The following is a 20,137-nucleotide window of genomic DNA, read 5'->3' as shown; positions in this document are numbered from 1 at the left end:
ATATTTCATTATGTGTTCTTTTCTGTCTGAAGTTGATACCCATGGATGTATAAAGAGAGTTCTAACAGAGTTATTTCCGGCGGTTCGCGCAACAATCCTTGCATTCTGATTGGCAGAGACTCGAAACAAAACAATCAGCAAAGATATTTTATTGAGGAAGATGATCACATACGTGAGCAGACAGAAATGATTTTCAAAAGACCGTTTATCGGTCTCCGTACTTCAGTCCAACGCCGACTGCCATGACCAAGCGTTAAGAAATCGGGCGCCTTCAAAATCCTAAAAGTTTTGACTTTTTCCCTACCAGCCCCAAAAAAATAAAAAATAATTCAATTATTTTTTTCTTCACTCACACATCCATAAAGAATTCCAATTTTTTTTTCTTCACTCATGCATCCGTGACCCACTCAAAACGGGTCGCGACCCACCAGTTGAGAACCACTGCGTATAAAACCTACAGAGCATGTGGTGTTTGGTCAAGTCGTGGCAGTGGTATTGCGCTGAGGGAACTTTAACTTGTGGCCTCACTTTCTCTAATATCCTGCAGCCCCTGTCTGGAGTTGTTGCCCAGCTGGCTTTTCTTATTTCTCTGAATGCAAAACAACAAAATTCTCCAAAGGGTGTTGCTTTAAACTCGTTCTTGGGATATTTTGTCTTGTCTGTGAGGGTCATTGTGAGCTGTTTTATTTCTTAGAAGTTATCCAACGAGTATGATTAACAGAGAAATAAAACTAATTCAGAGAAGAGCCAGAAACGTAAAGGGAGTCAAGGATTGGGACAGCAGACAAAGAAAGGGATGACAGGAGGGAGTGAAGGTGATGTGAGGGGGAGTGAGGAAAGGGTGAGAAATGAGAGGAAGGGAGGATAGAGGAGACGTCAACAGGAAAGGAGAGGAGAGGGCAACCCCTCCTCATTCCAAGGCGAAGGGTCACTGCAGTCAGTTTTAAATAGCCTGAAACCATGATGTCACCGGTGAGAGACGCAGCGATGCTCCGTCCATTAAAACCCAATCGACCATCGGCAGGTCGGTCCAGACTCAGCGGAAGTCAGAGAGTCAGAGACGAGGATCGGCACCGCTAAGAGGTTTCTGTGTACTTCTGACGTTACAATCAGGACAGGGATCAGATCTTACCTCCCATAAGCTTTAGGTTGGGGAAACTCAAAGTATGTTTGCCATTTTAAGCTAATATAGGAGTTTAAAATCCAAGGCAGTTAGACGGCAGCTGTTTGAAATTAAGACCATTTCTAACGTGTAATGTTTTTCATACAAACAGCATTGCATAATATAACACTTCAGACAGAGGACTCTTTTCAAACTGGCAGGAAGATTGGGCAGCACAGAGTATGGACTGTGTGTGTGTGTGTGTGTGTGTGTGTGTGTGTGTGTGTGTGTGTGTGTGTGTGTGTGTGTGTGTGTGTGTGTGTGTGTGTGTGTGTGAGAGAGTGTGTGAGAGAGAGAGAGAGAGAGAGAGAGAGAGAGAGAGAGAGAGAGAGAGAGAGAGAGAGAGAGAGAGAGAGAGAGAGAGAGAGAGAGAGAGAGAGAGAGGGAGAGGGAGAGAGAGGGAGACAGAGAAAGTGCATCCAGCTCTCAGTCATTCATCTCTCGGGGAGAGGAGAGGAAACTACAGCAGGACGGGAAAATAAACATTTTTGAGCAGAAAAAAAAGGGAAGATTTCTTTCGTTAAATCTCTGACTTCAGAAGCTCCAACTGCAGTTTCCTATTCCTCATCTTCTCACATCCACAAATATCCTGCAAGAATTTCCCTGGCTCCTTCTGCTCTGCATGGAGATACTGTTCCTCTCTCTCAACCGGCAGGAAGTGTGCATGCTTTCTTCAGGATCCCTGCACCGCGAGCATCTCTTCAAACTTGAATGTCCTTACAACTCGGACAGAGAGAGTGGTTCCTTTTCCATGCAGCGTGCATAGAGGGACTGGTTGCCTTTTTCGGGAGGTGTAGGAGCAGGTACTACAGGAGGAAGTACCGGGATCAGAGCGCCCCTGGAAGAACTACGGGAAGAAGAATAAGAGGAGGAGGAGGAGGGCGCGTCACGCTGAGAAAGAGCATCGTCCCAGCCCTTCTTAAAAAGCAGCGCTACAGTAATCTTTAAAAAGTGGATTTTATATAAGTATTCTAGCAAAGTAACATAAAGTAAGAATAAGACTTGAGTGCAAGTTAACTGACATAGGCTACTGTAAGTGATTTGAAGGGATATTATAGGAGTATTTATTTGTCACTCGCGCTCACGCTCACCCAGGAGGCTCCAGCACGCCGCAGAATGGATCTCCCACCAATCAGAGGTAATCATAAATTCATCCTGTCGCCATCCGATCTGCTGATAAACTATTAATGATCTGTGTGACCTTGGGATGAAAAACTTCCATAGGGATTTTTTTTCATGAAATACGAATTATTCAAAAGGTTGGAGTAGCTTGGTAAAAATGCTGGGTATCTATCATGTTGTGCTTAATGTTTAGGCAACAGTCGTAAGATTTTCCTGCAGAAATACTTAAGACATTTTGTGTGGTAAATGTTGGTGAAGTAGGACGACAAGTATGGCTCTCTATTTGGCTCTGAATACTTGGTGGAAACCAGATGCAGGTGGACAGGATGTTCATACATTTTTGCAACAAACAAACAAACAAACAAACAAACACAAGTCATGTCCTATTTTTATGAAAGCATTGCTAAGAAATGTGGCCGCATTCACATTCAACCAGTTTTCAGAGTCTCGAGAATGGGATAAAGTTTTGGTTACTTTCTTCACTTGTCAGATCAAACTGCGATGCAAACAGACTCACAATATTTGGTAGTAGATTAAAGAGCAACGATATATTTCCCCTTTAAACAGACTGGTTTCACCTCAAAAGGGTGCATCCTGATTATCTGGTTTCCCTTCACTGTTTGATTTGTGTTAGATTAGACTGCTGGTGTTTTATAGAAAGATTTAAATCACAATCACAGGCATTTCTTTCTCTGCCCTGTTTCCACCTCTCGCCTTGTTGGGTGGGGAACTAGTCGAGGAGGGATGGGTTTCTGAGTCGTGATCATGTAAACTCTAATCTGTTTTGCCCCTGGTGGACACATTGTTCCAAGCTTTCAATTTCACATAAGTGACGGTGAATAAATCATGTAGAAACTTTAATAGTGTGAACAGTTACGTTCAGTTTGTGTTTTTCCTCTATGGAGAAAGTTAGCCGACTTTCAGCCGACTTTTTTTATCAATGAGACTGAGAGGCGTGAGAGAGTGTATCTCTGATGTTTAATATGCATATTAACCGATTGCTTGACTGCATGTTAACTGGTCTCGCTGTGTAGCAGTGTGTGTGTGTGTGTGTGTGTGTGTGTGTGTGTGTGTGTGTGTGTGTGTGTGTGTGTGTGTGTGTGTGTGTGTGTGTGTGTGTGTGGGCAGAGGCTCAGTCATTACTGATACTCCCACAGCACAAAGGTCCATCCTCAGGTTACTGACGGCCTCTTGAAACACCAGCTCTCTCTCTCAACCCTGTGACTGTTTCTCTCTCAGTCAGATCTGCTTCTCTCACATTCATTTCTACAGTTTACACGATGCAATGTTTTGGAAATTAATCACAGAAAAAGATTCCTTTAAAACCTTTACTATCTTACAAACGGTACCTCTCCCATCTCCTTTTCTCTGTCCTCTCATAATGTAACACTCAGTGGGCCGTCCGCCATGTTGGTTCAGATTTAGATCCACCTTCTTAGTTTTCGAATATGATATTAAAAATAAGTTTAGGTACTTATTATTTCCAGAAGATGAAAGGGAACTTTTGGTGATCATGGAGTAGTACATTCAGGTTTTTCAGGAAAAGGCAGTAGCTGAGGAGCTCCTGGCAAGGTCATTACGGAAAACATTTTGAGTATCCGCCCTGCGACTGTATCCCCCCACAACAGACAAACAAACCAAACTGAAAACCAAACTTCCTTTGCCGAGGTTTCAATTCCTGAATTAGTCACTTTTGTAGTCTTCACCACTTTACTGTATGATGGTACACACACATTGAACCCTGTGGAGTTTGTTTTATGAAACAAATGTCAGTCTTTCTTCCCAAAACGCATTGTTTGAAGTCCATCCTCGAGGTCTTGATCATAAAACATTTGCTGAGTAGATTTTTTAAAAGCATTGTAAACACCTATGTTCACTCTGCAGACTTCTTCTGCCCTGAGTTTGTTGGCGCATTGCAGCATATCTGTGCGTGTTACCGCCACCTGTTGATCAGCGGAATAATGTGACACCGTTGGTCGGATTGTGTTTCGCATCATGCACATCTACGTGTGACAAACAAAACAGGGACCCAATCATGGACAATCTGCTCCATAGCACCACGACAGGTTTAAAACTCCACACAGGAACATTAAACACACATGTCACACACACACACACACACACACACACACACACACACACACACACACACACACACACACACACACACACACACACACACACACACACACACCACCACACGCACGCACGCACGCACACACACACACACACACACACACACACACACACACACACACACACACACACACCTCTCATGCCAGCTGTTGTTGCCAGAGGATTGATAACAGACACTCCCCACGCTGAGCATCACTTCCCAAAACAACTGGAGCTCTCAGTGCAGCCAATCACTGCAGCCGATTCAGGTCATGTGATAATGCTTAAGTCAGGGCCACTGAGACATGTTATTTATCCCCCCTGCAATCACTTGATTTATTACTAAGTATTCGGCTGCTTTGTTTATGTTATATGTGTTTGCTTGACATTGTGGTGTAAATATTACACTGATCAAACTACTAACTTCTATACATTCATACAAATTCAATTTATTTGGATGGATGTCTGTTTCCCCTCTGCAAAATTATTATTTAAGAATGGATTTATCTGAAATTCGAAATTTTCTTTAATTAATCTATTAATCATTTAGTCTGAGAATTGTCAGATAATGACATAAAAAGTTCAGATTACAAGTTTGCGGAGCTCAAAAGAGTTTTGTTTTTATCAGAAAAGCAGTCCTCAACACCAGTCGAGGTCAGTCATTTAACTAACAGTAATACACAATGGAGAAAATAAGCAAATCAATACATTTAGCCAAGGATGTCAATGTGAAGACATGGACGCTACAAAGAAGATGTGTCATATGTTTTTGCTCAGAAATGCTGATATCAAAACTGTTTTTAGATTACTTTGACAGCTGAATGCAGCACAAATGTTAGAGTGGACCTATCATGCTATATTTGAATAACATAGTGTAGGACCATACCTATATAAGGCATATTTATACTTTTTATTTTTCAAAATACCAAACAGATCATGCATTTGATCCATTCCTCATTTCGCTCAATTCAACACTGTCTTTGCATCATGGGCTGATTCTGTGAGAACAGCACCATCTACAGGCCTGGCATATGTACTACAGCGTCTCCAGCGCTTTCCAACGGCAATGTCCGTGGCTGTCTCCTCCTGATTGGTGGAGTTGGCCCAATAGCCGTAGAGCCACTTCTGTGACGTCATAGAAGTGTTCAAATCTGGATCAGTCTGTATCAGATCCGTTGCAGCCCCTTTTTAAGAGATTTGGGTATGGAGGGAAATAGAGAGGGTTGTGTTTGCTGACTCTTGGTGAGTTCCCTGGAACACTGGGGACACATGTTCATGGGTAAAAGACGTAGAAAAGTGCTTTTTGCATGATAGGTCCCCTTTAATTTAAGAAAGTAAAACAGTTTGTGTATTTGCCCCTAAGTCAGACCCACTGAAACATTTAATGGGTTCTTTTTTTAGCCCATGCTACACGCTTTAATTATCACGAAAATCAGGCCTTTAACAAAACCTACATATCAAGGTGGAACTAGATCTTCAAAATGGATGTTTCAATGACTTGCCTTACTAGTTGCATAGTCCCAAACTTTTTGACATGACTTCCAGTATTGTTGGGAAGCACCAGCTCAACCAGTAAGTAAACATGAGGTCATGTAAATGGACGGCAGGCCTCGTCTTTTTAACAATTAGATGGACTGATAGACGGGCAGAGTATGCGCGGGCTGCAGACACCGCTCTGCCTGATGAGATTAGTCACCAGGACTTCTCCTCTCTCCTCGGACTAATTTGAAAATGCATCCTCATCTAACCAACCTGAGCCTCCTTATCTGCTCCTCTGTGGCTGGCCCTCTGGAAGGAGGGCTCCGAGAGATAAAGGGTAGAGCACCTTTGTGCCTAAACTCCCCTTGGAAAGCCTTGAGGACAGGAAGAGTTTTTGTTTTGTTTTTACAGTCCGGCTCACGAGCCACGTCTCTTTCCTCCCAGTGATGGATTGCCGTTCTTGGGTTTCATCCACGTCCCCATCCCTTCTGTTAGATCCTCTCTTATTGCTTCTGCACTGCACTTTCCTGAGGCCACTTGTTTGACCTTTTCCTACTTTCTCTATTGAACTGTTTAGCTGTACACAACAGGGCAAGAAAACAACATGATTCTTAAGCATCCTATCATTATGTTTTTAATTGTTGTTGGTTTGCATTTGTTAAATGGTTTGTTACATATACATGTACAGACATCTTTGGATATAGGATTGATGACACGTTTAGGTATTTGTTTCAGTATCTGCTCTGCTGCACATGCAAAGTACTCAGGTTGGTTACTCAATACACCTTTGCAGGACAACAAATCAAACTTAACAGGGAGCAAGGGATAACAAACTTCAGGCAAAGATATGATTGAAAAAAAACGAGTTTGTCTGGTGTCTGCAGTCTGAAGGCAAAGTAGCTAATAGCTCTTCAGAACAGCCACACATAATAAGGGGTTTCCCTCTCCTACATCATAGTGTGTTATATAGGTTTGTGTGCATGCAAATGGTCTGCAAAGGCTGAAGAACTCCATAGGACCCCCGAAAATGAGCATAATAGGGCCAATTTAAAAGACATCCACACCTGGCCGATCCGGAAAGTTGAAAACATGTTGGACACAGCTTTGATATGAGATGACCACCTTTGAACTAAACAATATAGATTTAAAAGTGTCTGGCAGGAGAAACATTAGTCTGGGCAGGAAGTCTTTGATACATTAACAGCGTATTATGAATGTATCTGTATTCAAGTGGCCTAAGATGGTTACTTGCCTCTGCTCCCTCTTACCTCCTCCTCCATCTAATCTCATGATCTGAGCTGCTTTTAATGCATTTCCATTTGGCCTCATTACTCTCCGAGAGGACGGGCACCATGTGAGGAGAAAGCCAGCTCTCTCTCTCTCTCCCCCTCGGCCACTTGGCAGGGCTGCACTGTGTGTATGTATACATGAGCCTGTATGGATGTGTGTGTGCAGGAGTGTACAATATTTTTGCATTTCACATGAGAGGAGTTTGTAATGATTTTAAATGACACACACATTATTTTTTCCAAAGCAACAGATACCAAATCGTTCTTGTCTGTATCTCCAGAGTTCTCTCTTTCATTCAGGGCTCACCTGACGTCTGAGCAGGGAATCAAATCAGCTGCCTCGTTGACTAGATGTGGACCCTTGTGGACCCTGCTTATGCACTCCTAAGCAGTTTGATTGAGCTTTCATGCATTTAGTTGCAATCCCTACCAAACATTTAAATGAGTACAACATGCACTAAAATATAATCTCACGCAGAAAGAAAATCATGTGTTTATCTATTCTTTTCATATAGGGGGACATTAAGTGAAATAGTTTACCATAACTACATTTGTTCCAACTCTGTTCTCGTTAGCCTTTGAAGAGTACCAATGCAGACACTTTAGGTTTTCGAGATGTCTTTGAGATTTCAGATTTTTTGATTTTGATTTATTCTGAAAATACAACAAAATCCATCTCATTTTTAGACAAACAAGGCAAACTTTCTAATGAGGACAGTTCACCCAAAAAGTTGATTTCTTGATTTTAAGGCAGGTTTTGGTAGCTATTGAGGAATCCATGTTTTTATGTCCTGTATTGTCTTCAACATGAAACCATGGCTGCTGATTTATTTTAACCAAAGACAAAAGTGCACTTTGTAAAGCTGCTGTTATCTTGAATGAAGCACCTTCTCAATGTTTTTTTTTGCTCTATGGCGTTGATACATAAAGACCTCTCAGGAAATCTGAACTCGTTCGAACACATCTGTTGATTTATGAGGATTTGGTTTGGACCTAATCCTGTGACTTTACAGTTCCTCTGGTCTTTCTGAGGCTCTCTGTGTGCAGGTGGGTTTCCTCCATGGCAGCAGCAGCTGTGTTCAACAGATGCTAAATTACAGTGTGGACCTCATGGTCGTATCTCTCTGGTTCTGGCAGGCTAATAATAGCGTTTTTCTGAGCAGCGGAGAACCTCAGTGTGCCTGTAGCTGGTGGTTGTGTGGAAGCTGTGCTGCCAAAAGACATCTTTATTCATGTGCTGCTGATTTTTGGAAAGTAATAGGTTGGCCATTTGTGGTGTTTGGACTACAACATTTAAAGGGTTGAACCTCTATGTGTTCAGTGTTCCTGTTTGGTGTATGGCTGTAACTAATACTTTTCTCTATTAATGGATTGTTTGGTCTTGGAAATGTCAGAAAATTGTGAAAATAACTGATTCCAAAAGCCCCAATTATATATATTTATTTTTTTCTAGTTAAAAACATAAATTCACATGCATCAGCTGTTTAAAGCTGGAAAATGTCACATGGAAAACAGTTCTCGAAATTGGTTCCTGCATCAAGTAATGTGTAGAGGGAATAGATGCCTAATGAACACACCTGTATATGAAAAGGTTCTGATTTAAAGGTAAATACAAAATCCCTAACACGCTTCCCTTTGCTGTTTGTCTGCAGGTTTATCTGATGTGCCGTGAGTGTTGGGAGCAGCGTGCCCCAGCCCCCCTGCAGGATGGACCCCCCCCACTCCTTCAGGATGGAGCTGGACAGCATGGACCTCCAGCAGGTTCTGTCCCTCGACCAGATACGTGCCATAAGGGCCAACAATGACTATGTGGAGAGGCCCGTGGCGCTGGAACCGGCAACCGGGTCTGGCTTTTTCTATGCCCATGAAGAACGCTACACTCATGGAGTTTACCCCCACTACCCCCAGCCTTCCTTCAACCAGGCCCTGCCCCGCAGCCAAAGTCAGCAGCAGCACGCTCACTTAGCCCACTTAAGTCGTTCCAGTACCATAAGCTCTTCCATGTCTCGGACCAGTGCCAACTCAGACCAGCGGCTCCTGGCAGGTTTGACACCGTCTCACTCTGGCCTCGCTTCGGTGGTCCGATCTCAGCCCAAAGGAGAACTCAAAGCCGATGTTTCCTTCGGTAAAGGCCTGACGGAGGACGAGGCTGAGCTGGGCCTTCACTTGTTCATCTGTGAGCGGTGCGGTCGCTGTAAGTGCAGAGAGTGCTGCGCGCCCCGCCGCCTGCCCTCCTGTTGGGCCTGCGGGCAGCGCTGCCTGTGCTCGGCTGAAAGCGCGGTGGAGTACGGGACCTGCCTGTGCTGCGTTAAAGGCCTCTTCTACCACTGCTCCGCCCAGGACGACGAGGATAACTGCGCCGACCGGCCTTGCTCCTGCGCTCCAGCTCACGCTTGTTCCCGCTGGAGCACCATGGGGCTGTTAGCGCTATGCCTGCCCTGCCTCTGCTGCTACCCCCCTGCCCGGCTGTGCCTTGCCCTGTGCCAGTGTGCCCATGACCGCAGCACCCGCCCCGGCTGTAGGTGCAGCAACACCAACACCGTGTGCCGCAAGATCTCCGCCTCTAACCCTAACCCCGGTCCCCCCTCGCTCCGCAGCAAGGCCCTAGAAAAGCCGTTATGACAGGCCTGGATGGGGGCCTTGTAAATCCATTTCCCCAAGCCGTCGCCAAAGCAACGCTGTCGCCAATCAACAATGCCACAGCTGACATTGTGACGACAATGCCATCGTGACCCACCTACCTACATACGGCAAGCCAACCAACCAACTAACCAATCAACTAACCGCAAAGTCTTCACCTAATGTACCTTGATTTACTTCATCTCCAGCTCAGGAGGGACCAAAGCTTTACTGTGCCTGTTCATGTTGGAGACGTCAAGCCTAAAAACAAAAAAACCCGAAGAAGAGATAGGTGTTGGGCTTTGCTGGACAGCCCTTCAGCCTTAACCAAGACTTCCTGACAGAAATCTCCACATTCTGTGGTTTAATCGGGACATTAAAATCTATTTATTTATTGTTGAACCTCCTTCCTCCCCACCCTCTGCAAAGAGAGCGCGCAGAGGCAGGCAATGGACCAAATCAGGAAGGAAAGAGGCCTGCGGCGACGTGTATGGTCAATGCCAACAGAGTTTCTGTCCTCTAGAAAAGAGAGTCAGAAGAAGCATGGGAGATTGAGGACTTTGAACACAATGACTGTCAGAAAACTCCACAAAAGGTTGAATCAATAAATGTTGTGCCGCAGTGCATATCTTACTGGGACTCTTAGCAAAGCACCGAGGCATAAAGTGAGAACAAAGACACTTGTAACAACAGTTAGACACCAAAAAGGGACCATGCACTGTACGAACTGAGAGTATTTCAATGCTATTAAGCTTATTTGTAAAGGAAAAGCACTGTGAGGTAGATGGACAATGTTTACCCCGGCAGCCAAGAGCTGAAAGGGGATTATTTAACCGGAGGGAGGGTGCATTCATTGTCACTAGGCAGCGCGAGTGTGTGTGTGTTTGAGTGTGTGTCCTCCTACAGTACAACAGCCTGTGTATGTAGAAGCTGTGTGTATGTCAGCAGAAGAAGCCTCCCTTGTCTTATTTTTAGCAGCGCTGCTTCAGTGGAGCTCTGAGGGTCTGGTCGGGTTTCTGCACAAAGTCAGTCTGTCGCCAACCTCCCTCCTCTGACCGACCTCCGTCACTGCCCCCCCCGCCCCCCATCCCTCTCTCCTCCATTTAATCCACTTTCCTCCCATCCTAGAACCAAATCCTCTTTTCTGAGAACCATCTGTGTCTTGTTGTAGTTCAGGCCGTCAGTTACCTTAATCCAGAATGATCTCACGGTGGGAAACCGATTCACAACGACACAACACCAATCCCGCCATCATGGACATTCAGTAAATCATTTCCAATGCAAGAGTAATGTTTGCAAAGGGAAAACTTTATTTGTACTCAGACTAAACCAATGTTCCGTTTCCAGAGGATTCTTTTAAACTCTCAACTAAAGGTGTTCTCAGGATTGCCAAGATTTAAATTCAGGGGCCATATTCAGAACACTTCTCTAAAGAACAGTGTGTAGGATTTAGTGGCATCTCGAGAGGTTGCCGGTTGCAACAAACAGAATACCCTATATATTAACCTTTTAAATGAGTGTGGGAGAACTACGGTTGCCTTCAGGAAATGTAAAACCAAGTATAGATTTTTCGTTCTGAGCTACTGAAGAAACATGGCGGCCGACCCAGACCACATGAAGACATAAAGGGCTCATTTTAAGCTAACTGCAACACTTTGTTTCTTAGTTTCAGGAAATCAATGTTGAATTTTTGCCAAACGATCCAGATAAAAGGCTGAGTTAGGAGTAAAAAAGTGTGCTTAAGTAAGATTAGCTTAGCTTTACAAACTAGCGTGTAAAAGTGTTGGGTGTTCTAAGACTTCTAAGCCACTAAGACCTAAAATCCGTTGCTCCAACTAATATGCCGATCGGAGAAATAACATGATAAGGAGCTTTTAAAACGCTACAACATAAAAATAAATACAATTACAACCTATCCCAACCAGCTATAGCCAGCTGATAAGAGGCGTATTTCCCCCACACACCCTCACATCCCTCCTGCCTCGTCCGTCTCTCCTCTTACGCTCTGAGGGCTAAAAGCCTCCAGTTCCTGGTCCACGGAGAGTTGATCAAACAGGCAATTAGCTTCATGATAGCTCTTAATGGGCCGGAGAAGAATGGAGCGTGGGAGGGGAGTGAAGTGAGGGGACAGGATGAGTGGAGTTGTGGTGTTTGGCAGATGGACAGCTGATGGGGAGAGAGGGAGGCTGGCAGGAAGGAGAAAGAGGTCGGGTAAAGGGAAGGAAAAGAGGATGCTGACGTCTCCAGTAAGACAGACGGAGGCCATGCATGCTCGGTAAAAATGATATTTTTTAGGTTGAAATTGTCGCTTCTTCTTCAGCACTTCAGGTACACAGTTTAAATGTAATGTAAAGTGTAAATGCGACATCAGTGCATGGCTCTTCTAGGAAGGACAAGCTGATAAAAACAACACACAGTGGCAGGTGTATGCGTGTGTGTGCATATACATGTTTTTAAGCGTGTGTGTGAGTTTGGATGTATATGGGCTTTTCTTTGTGTGTGTGTGTGTGTGTGTGTGTGTGTGTGTGTGTGTGTGTGTGTGTGTGTGTGTGTGTGTGTGTGAGAGTGTGTGTGTGTGTGTTAGTCAGGGTGTGTCACCTATGCAGAGAACAACCCGATTTGTTAAATGTTACTTTGCTATATTTTTATATGTAAATATGGGCTATTAACTGTATAACTATTTTTATTCTGCTATATTTTGTTTCTATGAGATTGATATTATTATGGCTGTTTTTTCCATTTTATTGAAGATTTACTTATTTACTTTCCACTCGTGATCAATTCATGGACTTTATGGGTGACCCTGACAGCAAACAAAAACTATAGCATCATTTTATTCCCACATACCACATAGTAGAGCTCAGTATAATGGCTTGGTTTTAACCTATTTGAAACAAAAGCTCTGATCTCTGTTCCTTTTCCTGGCCAACAAAACACTATGGCCACCTAAATTATAAAAATTCTCAAAAATGACGATTTCTCATTGGTCTAACATCATAAGAAATAAGCATGACTTCATTAACAGAGGTAAGTTCATGAGAACTAAAGAGTCCTCATGAACTAAGTTCTGATGAACCTTCGTGGGGAAAGTACTGCGGTGTAAAAGCGCCTGTTTGTATTACTATTTTTTCAAATTATTGGCAAACCAAACATCTTGATCGATGACACCAGGTTGGCATTACGTCCACATTAATGCTGATTTGAAAACTGTTTTCTCCCATTTTCGAAACTGCAGATTTCAGCTCGTCATGGGAGCCATTTTTTTTATATATTTCAACAGCGATTTCTCACCTGCATGTTTTATGAATGACACTCCGAAAGCAGCCATGTTGGTAACAAACACTTCTTTATTTTTGTGGTGCTTGGGAACAAAAACGTGAACAGAACACTTTGAATATTATGTTTTTTTCTAATGTCATGGCCGCACGCACACACACACACACACACACACACACACACACACACACACACACACACACACACACACACACACACACACACACACACACATGGGGTGGGATGACTTCGGATCTTGGTGCTTGGGAGACAACTAGAGGAACTTTTCTTTCTACCCGGATTGTTTTCTGTCTGAACTGGATGTGTTTACAGAGGAAACTTCACCTTTTTTTAACAAACAATGTTTCGTCTGTGTTCAAAAATATTTACCGTGACAATTATCCAATCATAACCTCTTTATAAAGACATGTTTTGAATGTGCTATGGATACACACAGTGTGGCGCAAGCAGTGCATTGTGGGGTACAAGATACCCTCAAACTATTCAGATTTTAAATTGGAAGATTTGATCAAGAGTTAATTTTTAAGTTGTTTTCTACTGTATTTTATCTGAATTGCGTGTCTTCAGATATGAACATTTCTAAAAGAAGAGGCGGCATAGATTGCAATTAATACATTTCAAAACGCAGTGTTTATCATCAGCACCTGATTTAAAACATTAGAAAAGGTCCTGATGAGACTGTTAGTGAGGTAGGTTATGGCAGATGAAAGTTGCATGTGGCATCAAGGAATTAAACAAAATAATGGATTTAAAAAAAAAAAGAAGGCCAGCTGTTGCAACTATTACAAGGAATGAGACTTTTTATTTAATTTCTCAAAAGCAAAACACATTTCTTTCATGGCTGTTATTACCCAGGGTGCAACTTGCACACCTCATTTCTGCTGACTATGGGTGCATCTCACTTCGGTTAAATGGATTCCTTGCGTCCCTCACTTGCCTCGTTTCCCTGCAACTAGTCCCTCCCACCAGGGAAGCATGGAGGGACGCAAGGAAACCACGAGAAGCAGGGAAATGAGTTTTAAGAGCAATGTGATGACGCCTCACAGCTGATCGTCTGACAGCAGCCAGATCAGTGCATGCGCTGCATCGTCCAATCAGTGAGCGATACACAGTAAGGGGGCGGGGCGAGTGTCTGAGGATTTCACCGGAGGATGGTCTGGTATTTCCTCGATTATCGCTCCTCGGTCCTCCGGCAAAAATAAGGCCACTGGGACGCTACTCAAGATGGCGCAGACAAATCAACTTCCGGTGATACCGAGCCCGAGAAGCGAGGAAATAAAAAATAACCAAAGTGAGACGCACCCTATGCCGTGTGTATCCATAAGTACGAATATAGATATTTTATTTCCCAGATCTCCTAAATATTTCCAAACGTTTCTGATATTCCTTCCTCTGAACCGGAGCTCACGTGGGGAAGCTGTCTGACGCTGTACGTACGCAGGCTCAACTTCTCCTCTCGTGTCTTAGCAAGCATCGCTTTTGGTACAAATTGGCATCTTGTATGTTGTAAAAGAATTTAAGGAGAGTATATGGAACAAATATATATAGAAATCTATCTAAAATGAATATATTATATATGGAACAATATGCATTTCACACTTTCTGTTTCATTGCTGATAACTGCTTCATGGGTATTTATTTCAATGGTTGCAACAATAGCAGTAACAATAATCACAAGGATGAATTTGGTGAATGAAGTATTTATTTCCAGTGGTCAGAGGAGATGAAGTGTGTGTCTTTTGATTTAGTTGATTTGTTCCTCTCTGTGTGGTGTGGCTGCTGCTATCCTCCTGGCTAAAGATGAACCAATAAAAAGGAGTTTCCAAACAGAAAACAATGTGTGCGTTGACTGATTTGATATGCACTCAATCCATACAATCACTATTTGTGTCATGCATTCATATACAGATGTAGCACTCCAGATAGGACTCCACCCAGCGGATTCCAACCAAAAACCAAGCGTTTACCAGTGGCTGGGAGATTAAAGCCCTCCCACTATTTCCTGAGAGGGCGTTGCCAAATTTCCCCATTTGTTCAATTGTAAGTGAAAGACATTTAGTTGTTTTTTAGGTTGTGAAGAATACAATTTATGCATCAGTTAATAATAAGAAGTTACCCATTACTTTTGTTTCCCAGTCTACCTCCAAAGCTTCAACATCAACAAATCTTCTGCTTGTTATTTAGAATATAAGGGGTCAAACACCAGGGTAACCAATGGGTAAAACAGTCATTTTATTACATCAGAGGCCTAACTTGCATGGGTCTTTAGACAAGGAAACATAGACAACAACAACTTGCTCAAGAAACGTTTTCCTTGAAAAATATTTCCTGGGAGTAAAAAGTGAGCAAAGGTAGTGCATACTGCCAAAAACCGTCTCTCAGTTTGCATAGCTAGCAAACAGAGAGGGAAAAGCATAGGAAGTTGTCACAAGACTCCAAAATGGCACTCAATAATCAAAGTGAAAATGTATGTCTGGGGCGCTTACAAAAAAAGGGGCGAGTTTTCTTGCAATTAATTCACAACATATTTGTATCTAACTGTTATTTTGGTCATTTTACGTTTACAGAGAATCACAAGCGAATATCGCAGCAAGTTGAATTTTTCTTGGCTTTCAGAAACACAGAGGCTCTGTAGTCCAAAAATAACTTGTTAACACCTAGACCAAGGCTGCCCATACCAGACCCACCCATTTTATTACTTTTTACATTAAAAGCCATATTGCACAACTGTTTACACAGTGTATTTTCTTTATCAAATATTTTCATATTGTTAATCCATTCTGCTTCAGCCTTAAGACTGTGTCATATTATGTATTCAATATCAGTCACCCAACAATGTGTTAGCACCATGACAACCTTCCATCTCACAACTACTTCACTAGGCTAATACAATCTAGACCAAAATATAAGATCTCCACATAGTCTCCCATAGATCCCCAGTAATTAAGCCTTTTTTGTGGATGTAACTCAATTGTTTTTTTTTGCTGACATTGTAAGAACAGATGACATCAAGTGTAGTTGATCTGGGGGAAGTCAAACAACAGTTTTATAGATGAGGCCCCCTGGTACTCCACTCCCCTCACTTTACTCTGTTGGGCCCATAAATAAGTAATCAAGGCTGGGTCACACTAATGGCTTCCCAGAGCAGTGGATACAGATGTGTGAGTGTGTGTGTTAGTGAGTGTGTTTATGTGTGATTGTGCACACGAGAGAAAAGAGACGAGGAGAGAGAGTATTAGAGGGAGATAAGCAAGACGTAAGTGTGTGTGTGTTTGTGTGCACGTGCAGAATTGAAGAAAAAAAAAAAGCACAACCTTTCTGTTCATCATCTCAAATCAAAGTGCATTAAAGCAGAGCTCTTAGTATCTTCCTCCCTCACACCTCCCTCTGGGAATCCATCAACACACACACACACACACACACACACACACACACACACACACACACACACACACACACACACACACACACACACACACACACACACACACACGTCATGCTGATGTCCTATATGTACTCTGTGTACTTAAAAGAGCAAATCAAAAGTGCACACATACTTGAAATGAACACACACTTTCTCTGTCATTTGTGACACTAAAACACTCAGTAGGCTGCGTGTGTGTGTGTGTGTGTGTGTGTGTGTGTGTGTGTGTGTGTGTGTGTGTGTGTGTGTGTGTGTGTGTGTGTGTGTGTGTGTGTGTGTGTGTGTGTGTGTGTTAAAGCTCTGTAGTTACCTGCTGCAGGTAAACCTCTGTCCTCCCTGACAGCTCTAGTGAAAAGGGTACATGCACGGTGACCTAAAAGCTATTTAATGATTTGTTCTGTTTGATACTTTTAGTCTGTAACTCCAGCTGTAAAACATATTCGGATCCATTGAATCCACATATTCAATTTTTGCACTTAATCTGGGATTGGTGTATTAACTTAGTGTATTTGGATTTCATACATACAGGATGCTACACAAGTCTTGTTTCCATTCACATATTTCTAAAAGTATTTCATAGGAAATGTTACGAAATATTGTGTTTGGTAATAATGTATTGATTCTCAAAAGCACTGTATTGAATTTTACTTAAAATATATTTACAGTCTGCATTACACAACATACATTTTTTGTATTCTATTCAATTTGTTTACCTAAAGAATATTTGGTCTTCACAAATCAACCCAAGGAAAAGCCTCTTCACTTGCAAAGTCTGAAGCAGGTGTCCAATATGGCAAGTACGATTAAAAAAAATACGTACATTTTTTCCCTGAATTTATATAAATGTATTTTTTACCGTTTGCACAAACTTTACATCAGTTACACTGCAGGTACACAACCCAGTGCATCTGATCCCTCTTAGCAACCGTTATATCTCCACATGCCTGAATGATTGTCATGTCAACAACGAGAAACAAACAAGTGTTTTCTCATTACTAAAATAAGCTTTCCCTCGTCCTCCTCCAGAAAAGAGACAGGCTGATGAGTGATGCCAGCCGTGACCTCTGACCCCGCCGTTAAACAGTGGGCGTCCAGAGGTGAGGAGCCGCCCCCCCCCAACCTGCTCGACCCCCTACCCCTGGCCAACTTGTGCATCTTCACTGTGGCCATCTTTGTTTCTATACACTCCCTGTCCTGGTGCACCCTGGGAGTCGCTCCCACAGCCTCTCAGCAACAAAACAGCTGTCTGTCAAACGGCCATACAGCTGTCAATCACTCACAGAAAGCATTCTTCAGTGTTTACACAGGTCGGCCTCACACACACTCCGCTTTGGTTTATAGCTGTCAGCGGAGAGGCACAACAACAATAACACAAATGAAAGAAGGTCAGAGGTCAGGGGTTCAGGAGGGATTTAGTGTCGTGCTCAAGGACACTTCAACAGGCTGAAAGGAGGCCTACACTTCTCTACCCTTACACACATATCTACAGTGAAAATTCATGCTTTAACAGGAATTGTGATCTGGAGTAGGTAAGTGTTCTTCAAGCTTTTCAACATAAATAATCCGGTGGCGCACCAGCAACCCAAAAAAGTTACAAAATGACACATTGAACCTTAATATACGGTAGGTATTTGACGGGTTTCGTTTGGAGATTACGTTAAGACGTGGGACCATGGCACTGTTGGATAGCTTTTACCCACAGACCAAGCGGAGTCGGTGTAGTTGGATCCCCGGTGAAACAGAAATAACTTGTGCTGTGTTTCCTCGAGCTCACCGTCTCTCTTTCTTGAGAACACCACTCATACTAGGCTCTTCATCTAGGTTCAGATTTATACAGGACCAGTTCAGAGTCTTTTCAAATAATCATCCATCGCTGTTTATCTTGTCCCAGCAACCTGTCCCATGCATCACTTCATTGTACTGTCTAACAAGGTCCTTATTGCCCTACCTACTGCCACCAACTGGCATGGAAGAGTATTTAACCGGCTACTATCAGCCACAGATGGTCAACAATGGAAAATCATTTGCAGCAACTAAATAACATTTGTTTTCGACCCATTATGTGAAAATCCCTGGAGTGCGTAACATCATCGAAAACAGCCCAAAAATACCTCAATGACTTAAAAATAACTTTGAAAAGAAAAAGAGTAACTGAAATAATTTTATCTTAGTTTCAATTATTTTTGTCATGAGCCAAAGTTCAGTCAAACTTGAGCATTACATTGCGTTACATTTCATACTGTACTCAATACTGTGGGCAATCCCCACCGGAGCAATTTGGGGTGAAGTGTCTCAGGGACACAACGACATGCTGGCCGTTTCTCAATCTCGAGGATGCTGGCTTGGTAGTCGCGTACTTCCAAGTCACTTCCTTCAGAAACGAAGCAAGTATGCTTCCAAGCCACGGCTTCAGAAAACGAAAAGAATGGAACAGGCTAACAAGTGTGCCACTCTCTCTAACGGTTTCAACATAAACTGTACCGAAAATAAATACCTCACGATGTCTATCTAATTATGAACTTGCTTTACTTTCACGGGACACATTTTTGGTGATAATAAATGTAACAAAGTAATATATTTACCAACACATGTTCTACGCCACCACATACTTACATTTAAATGTGTGCAGCGTCGGTTCAGCCATTCTCCGCAAGGGTTTTTGAAATTGGTCCGTGCGCAAAGCATTGTGGGGATTTTATGGACGCGAAGTCTACCCATGTGCAGCCTCGAAATTACCCCCAAACCAAGGACGCGGCCTCTGTGGAATTCCAAGTATGCTGGAGATTGGAACAGTCCTTCGGTGGCGATGACGTAGCATATATATATCCTTGAAATATTCGCTTGGAAGCCAGTATCCTCGAGATTGAGAAACGGCCGCTGACTGTAGTGGGGTTTGAACCTGTGACCCCCTGTTCCGAACACCTACAGTAGGCCCAACCTACTGCACCACACGCCTCCCACGTGCAGGATTTTAGTCTTGTCTTATACTTATTAAACTTGGTTTATAACCACAACAAACATACGGTCTTACAGTTACTTTGGATATTGATGTACTGGAGTTAGTTGCAGAATTGTCCTTTTTAAAATGTTCATTCATATATCCTGTATTGCACCATTTCATTCACTTTCAATGTTTTTCTAAATGTTAGGGAAGCTATGACAGGTTCCACGAAACAGAATAACCTTTTTTTATGGACTAAACGCACAGATGGCTCTGGTTGGGTTTATGGTGTAATGATACAGGACACAAAACGGACTCGGATAGTTTAGGTGCTGGCAGAGTGTTTGGAAAAGATAAGAGGTGTGTGTGTGTGTGTGTGTGTGTGTGTGTGTGTGTGTGTGTGTGTGTGTGTGTGTGTGTGTGTGTATGTGTGTGTGTGTGTGTGTGTGTGTGTGTGTGAGCTCTAATAGAACGTTTGGGATTTGCGTGGGTGGATGGGAGGAAAGGATGAAGACAAGGATGAGATATGAGATGATCTGTGTGAGAGAACCTTTCTTTGCTTCATTACATGCATACATATTACAAATTCAAAACAAAGAAACCCAAAAATTTCTTAAATATTGACATAATTCGCTCTGAAATGTCACATCTTCCTGTCAAACTTTGTTTTATAAAATTAAAGGGGCCCT

The 20,137-nt window shown here is 42.8% G+C and overlaps 1 protein-coding gene across 1 annotated transcript; it reads left to right on the top strand.

Annotated features, from left to right (window-relative positions):
* Nucleotides 1-1,625: 1,625 nt before the first annotated feature.
* On the top strand, nt 1,626-12,254 carry LOC104958401 (protein sprouty homolog 3). Its single transcript, XM_010786138.1, has 2 exons — nt 1,626-2,300; nt 8,820-12,254. Exon 2 carries the CDS (start codon nt 8,875-8,877, stop codon nt 9,787-9,789), a length of 915 nt encoding a protein of 304 aa, XP_010784440.1. The 5' UTR covers nt 1,626-2,300; nt 8,820-8,874; the 3' UTR covers nt 9,790-12,254.
* Nucleotides 12,255-20,137: the final 7,883 nt, after the last annotated feature.

The sequence above is a fragment of the Notothenia coriiceps genome, unplaced genomic scaffold (genome assembly GCF_000735185.1).
Source record: "Notothenia coriiceps isolate Sejong01 unplaced genomic scaffold, NC01 NC01_scaffold00028799, whole genome shotgun sequence".
Lineage (NCBI taxonomy): Eukaryota > Metazoa > Chordata > Actinopteri > Perciformes > Nototheniidae > Notothenia > Notothenia coriiceps.
The sequence above is the reverse complement of the archived record's forward strand: the minus strand, read 5'-3'. Positions and strand labels throughout refer to the sequence as shown.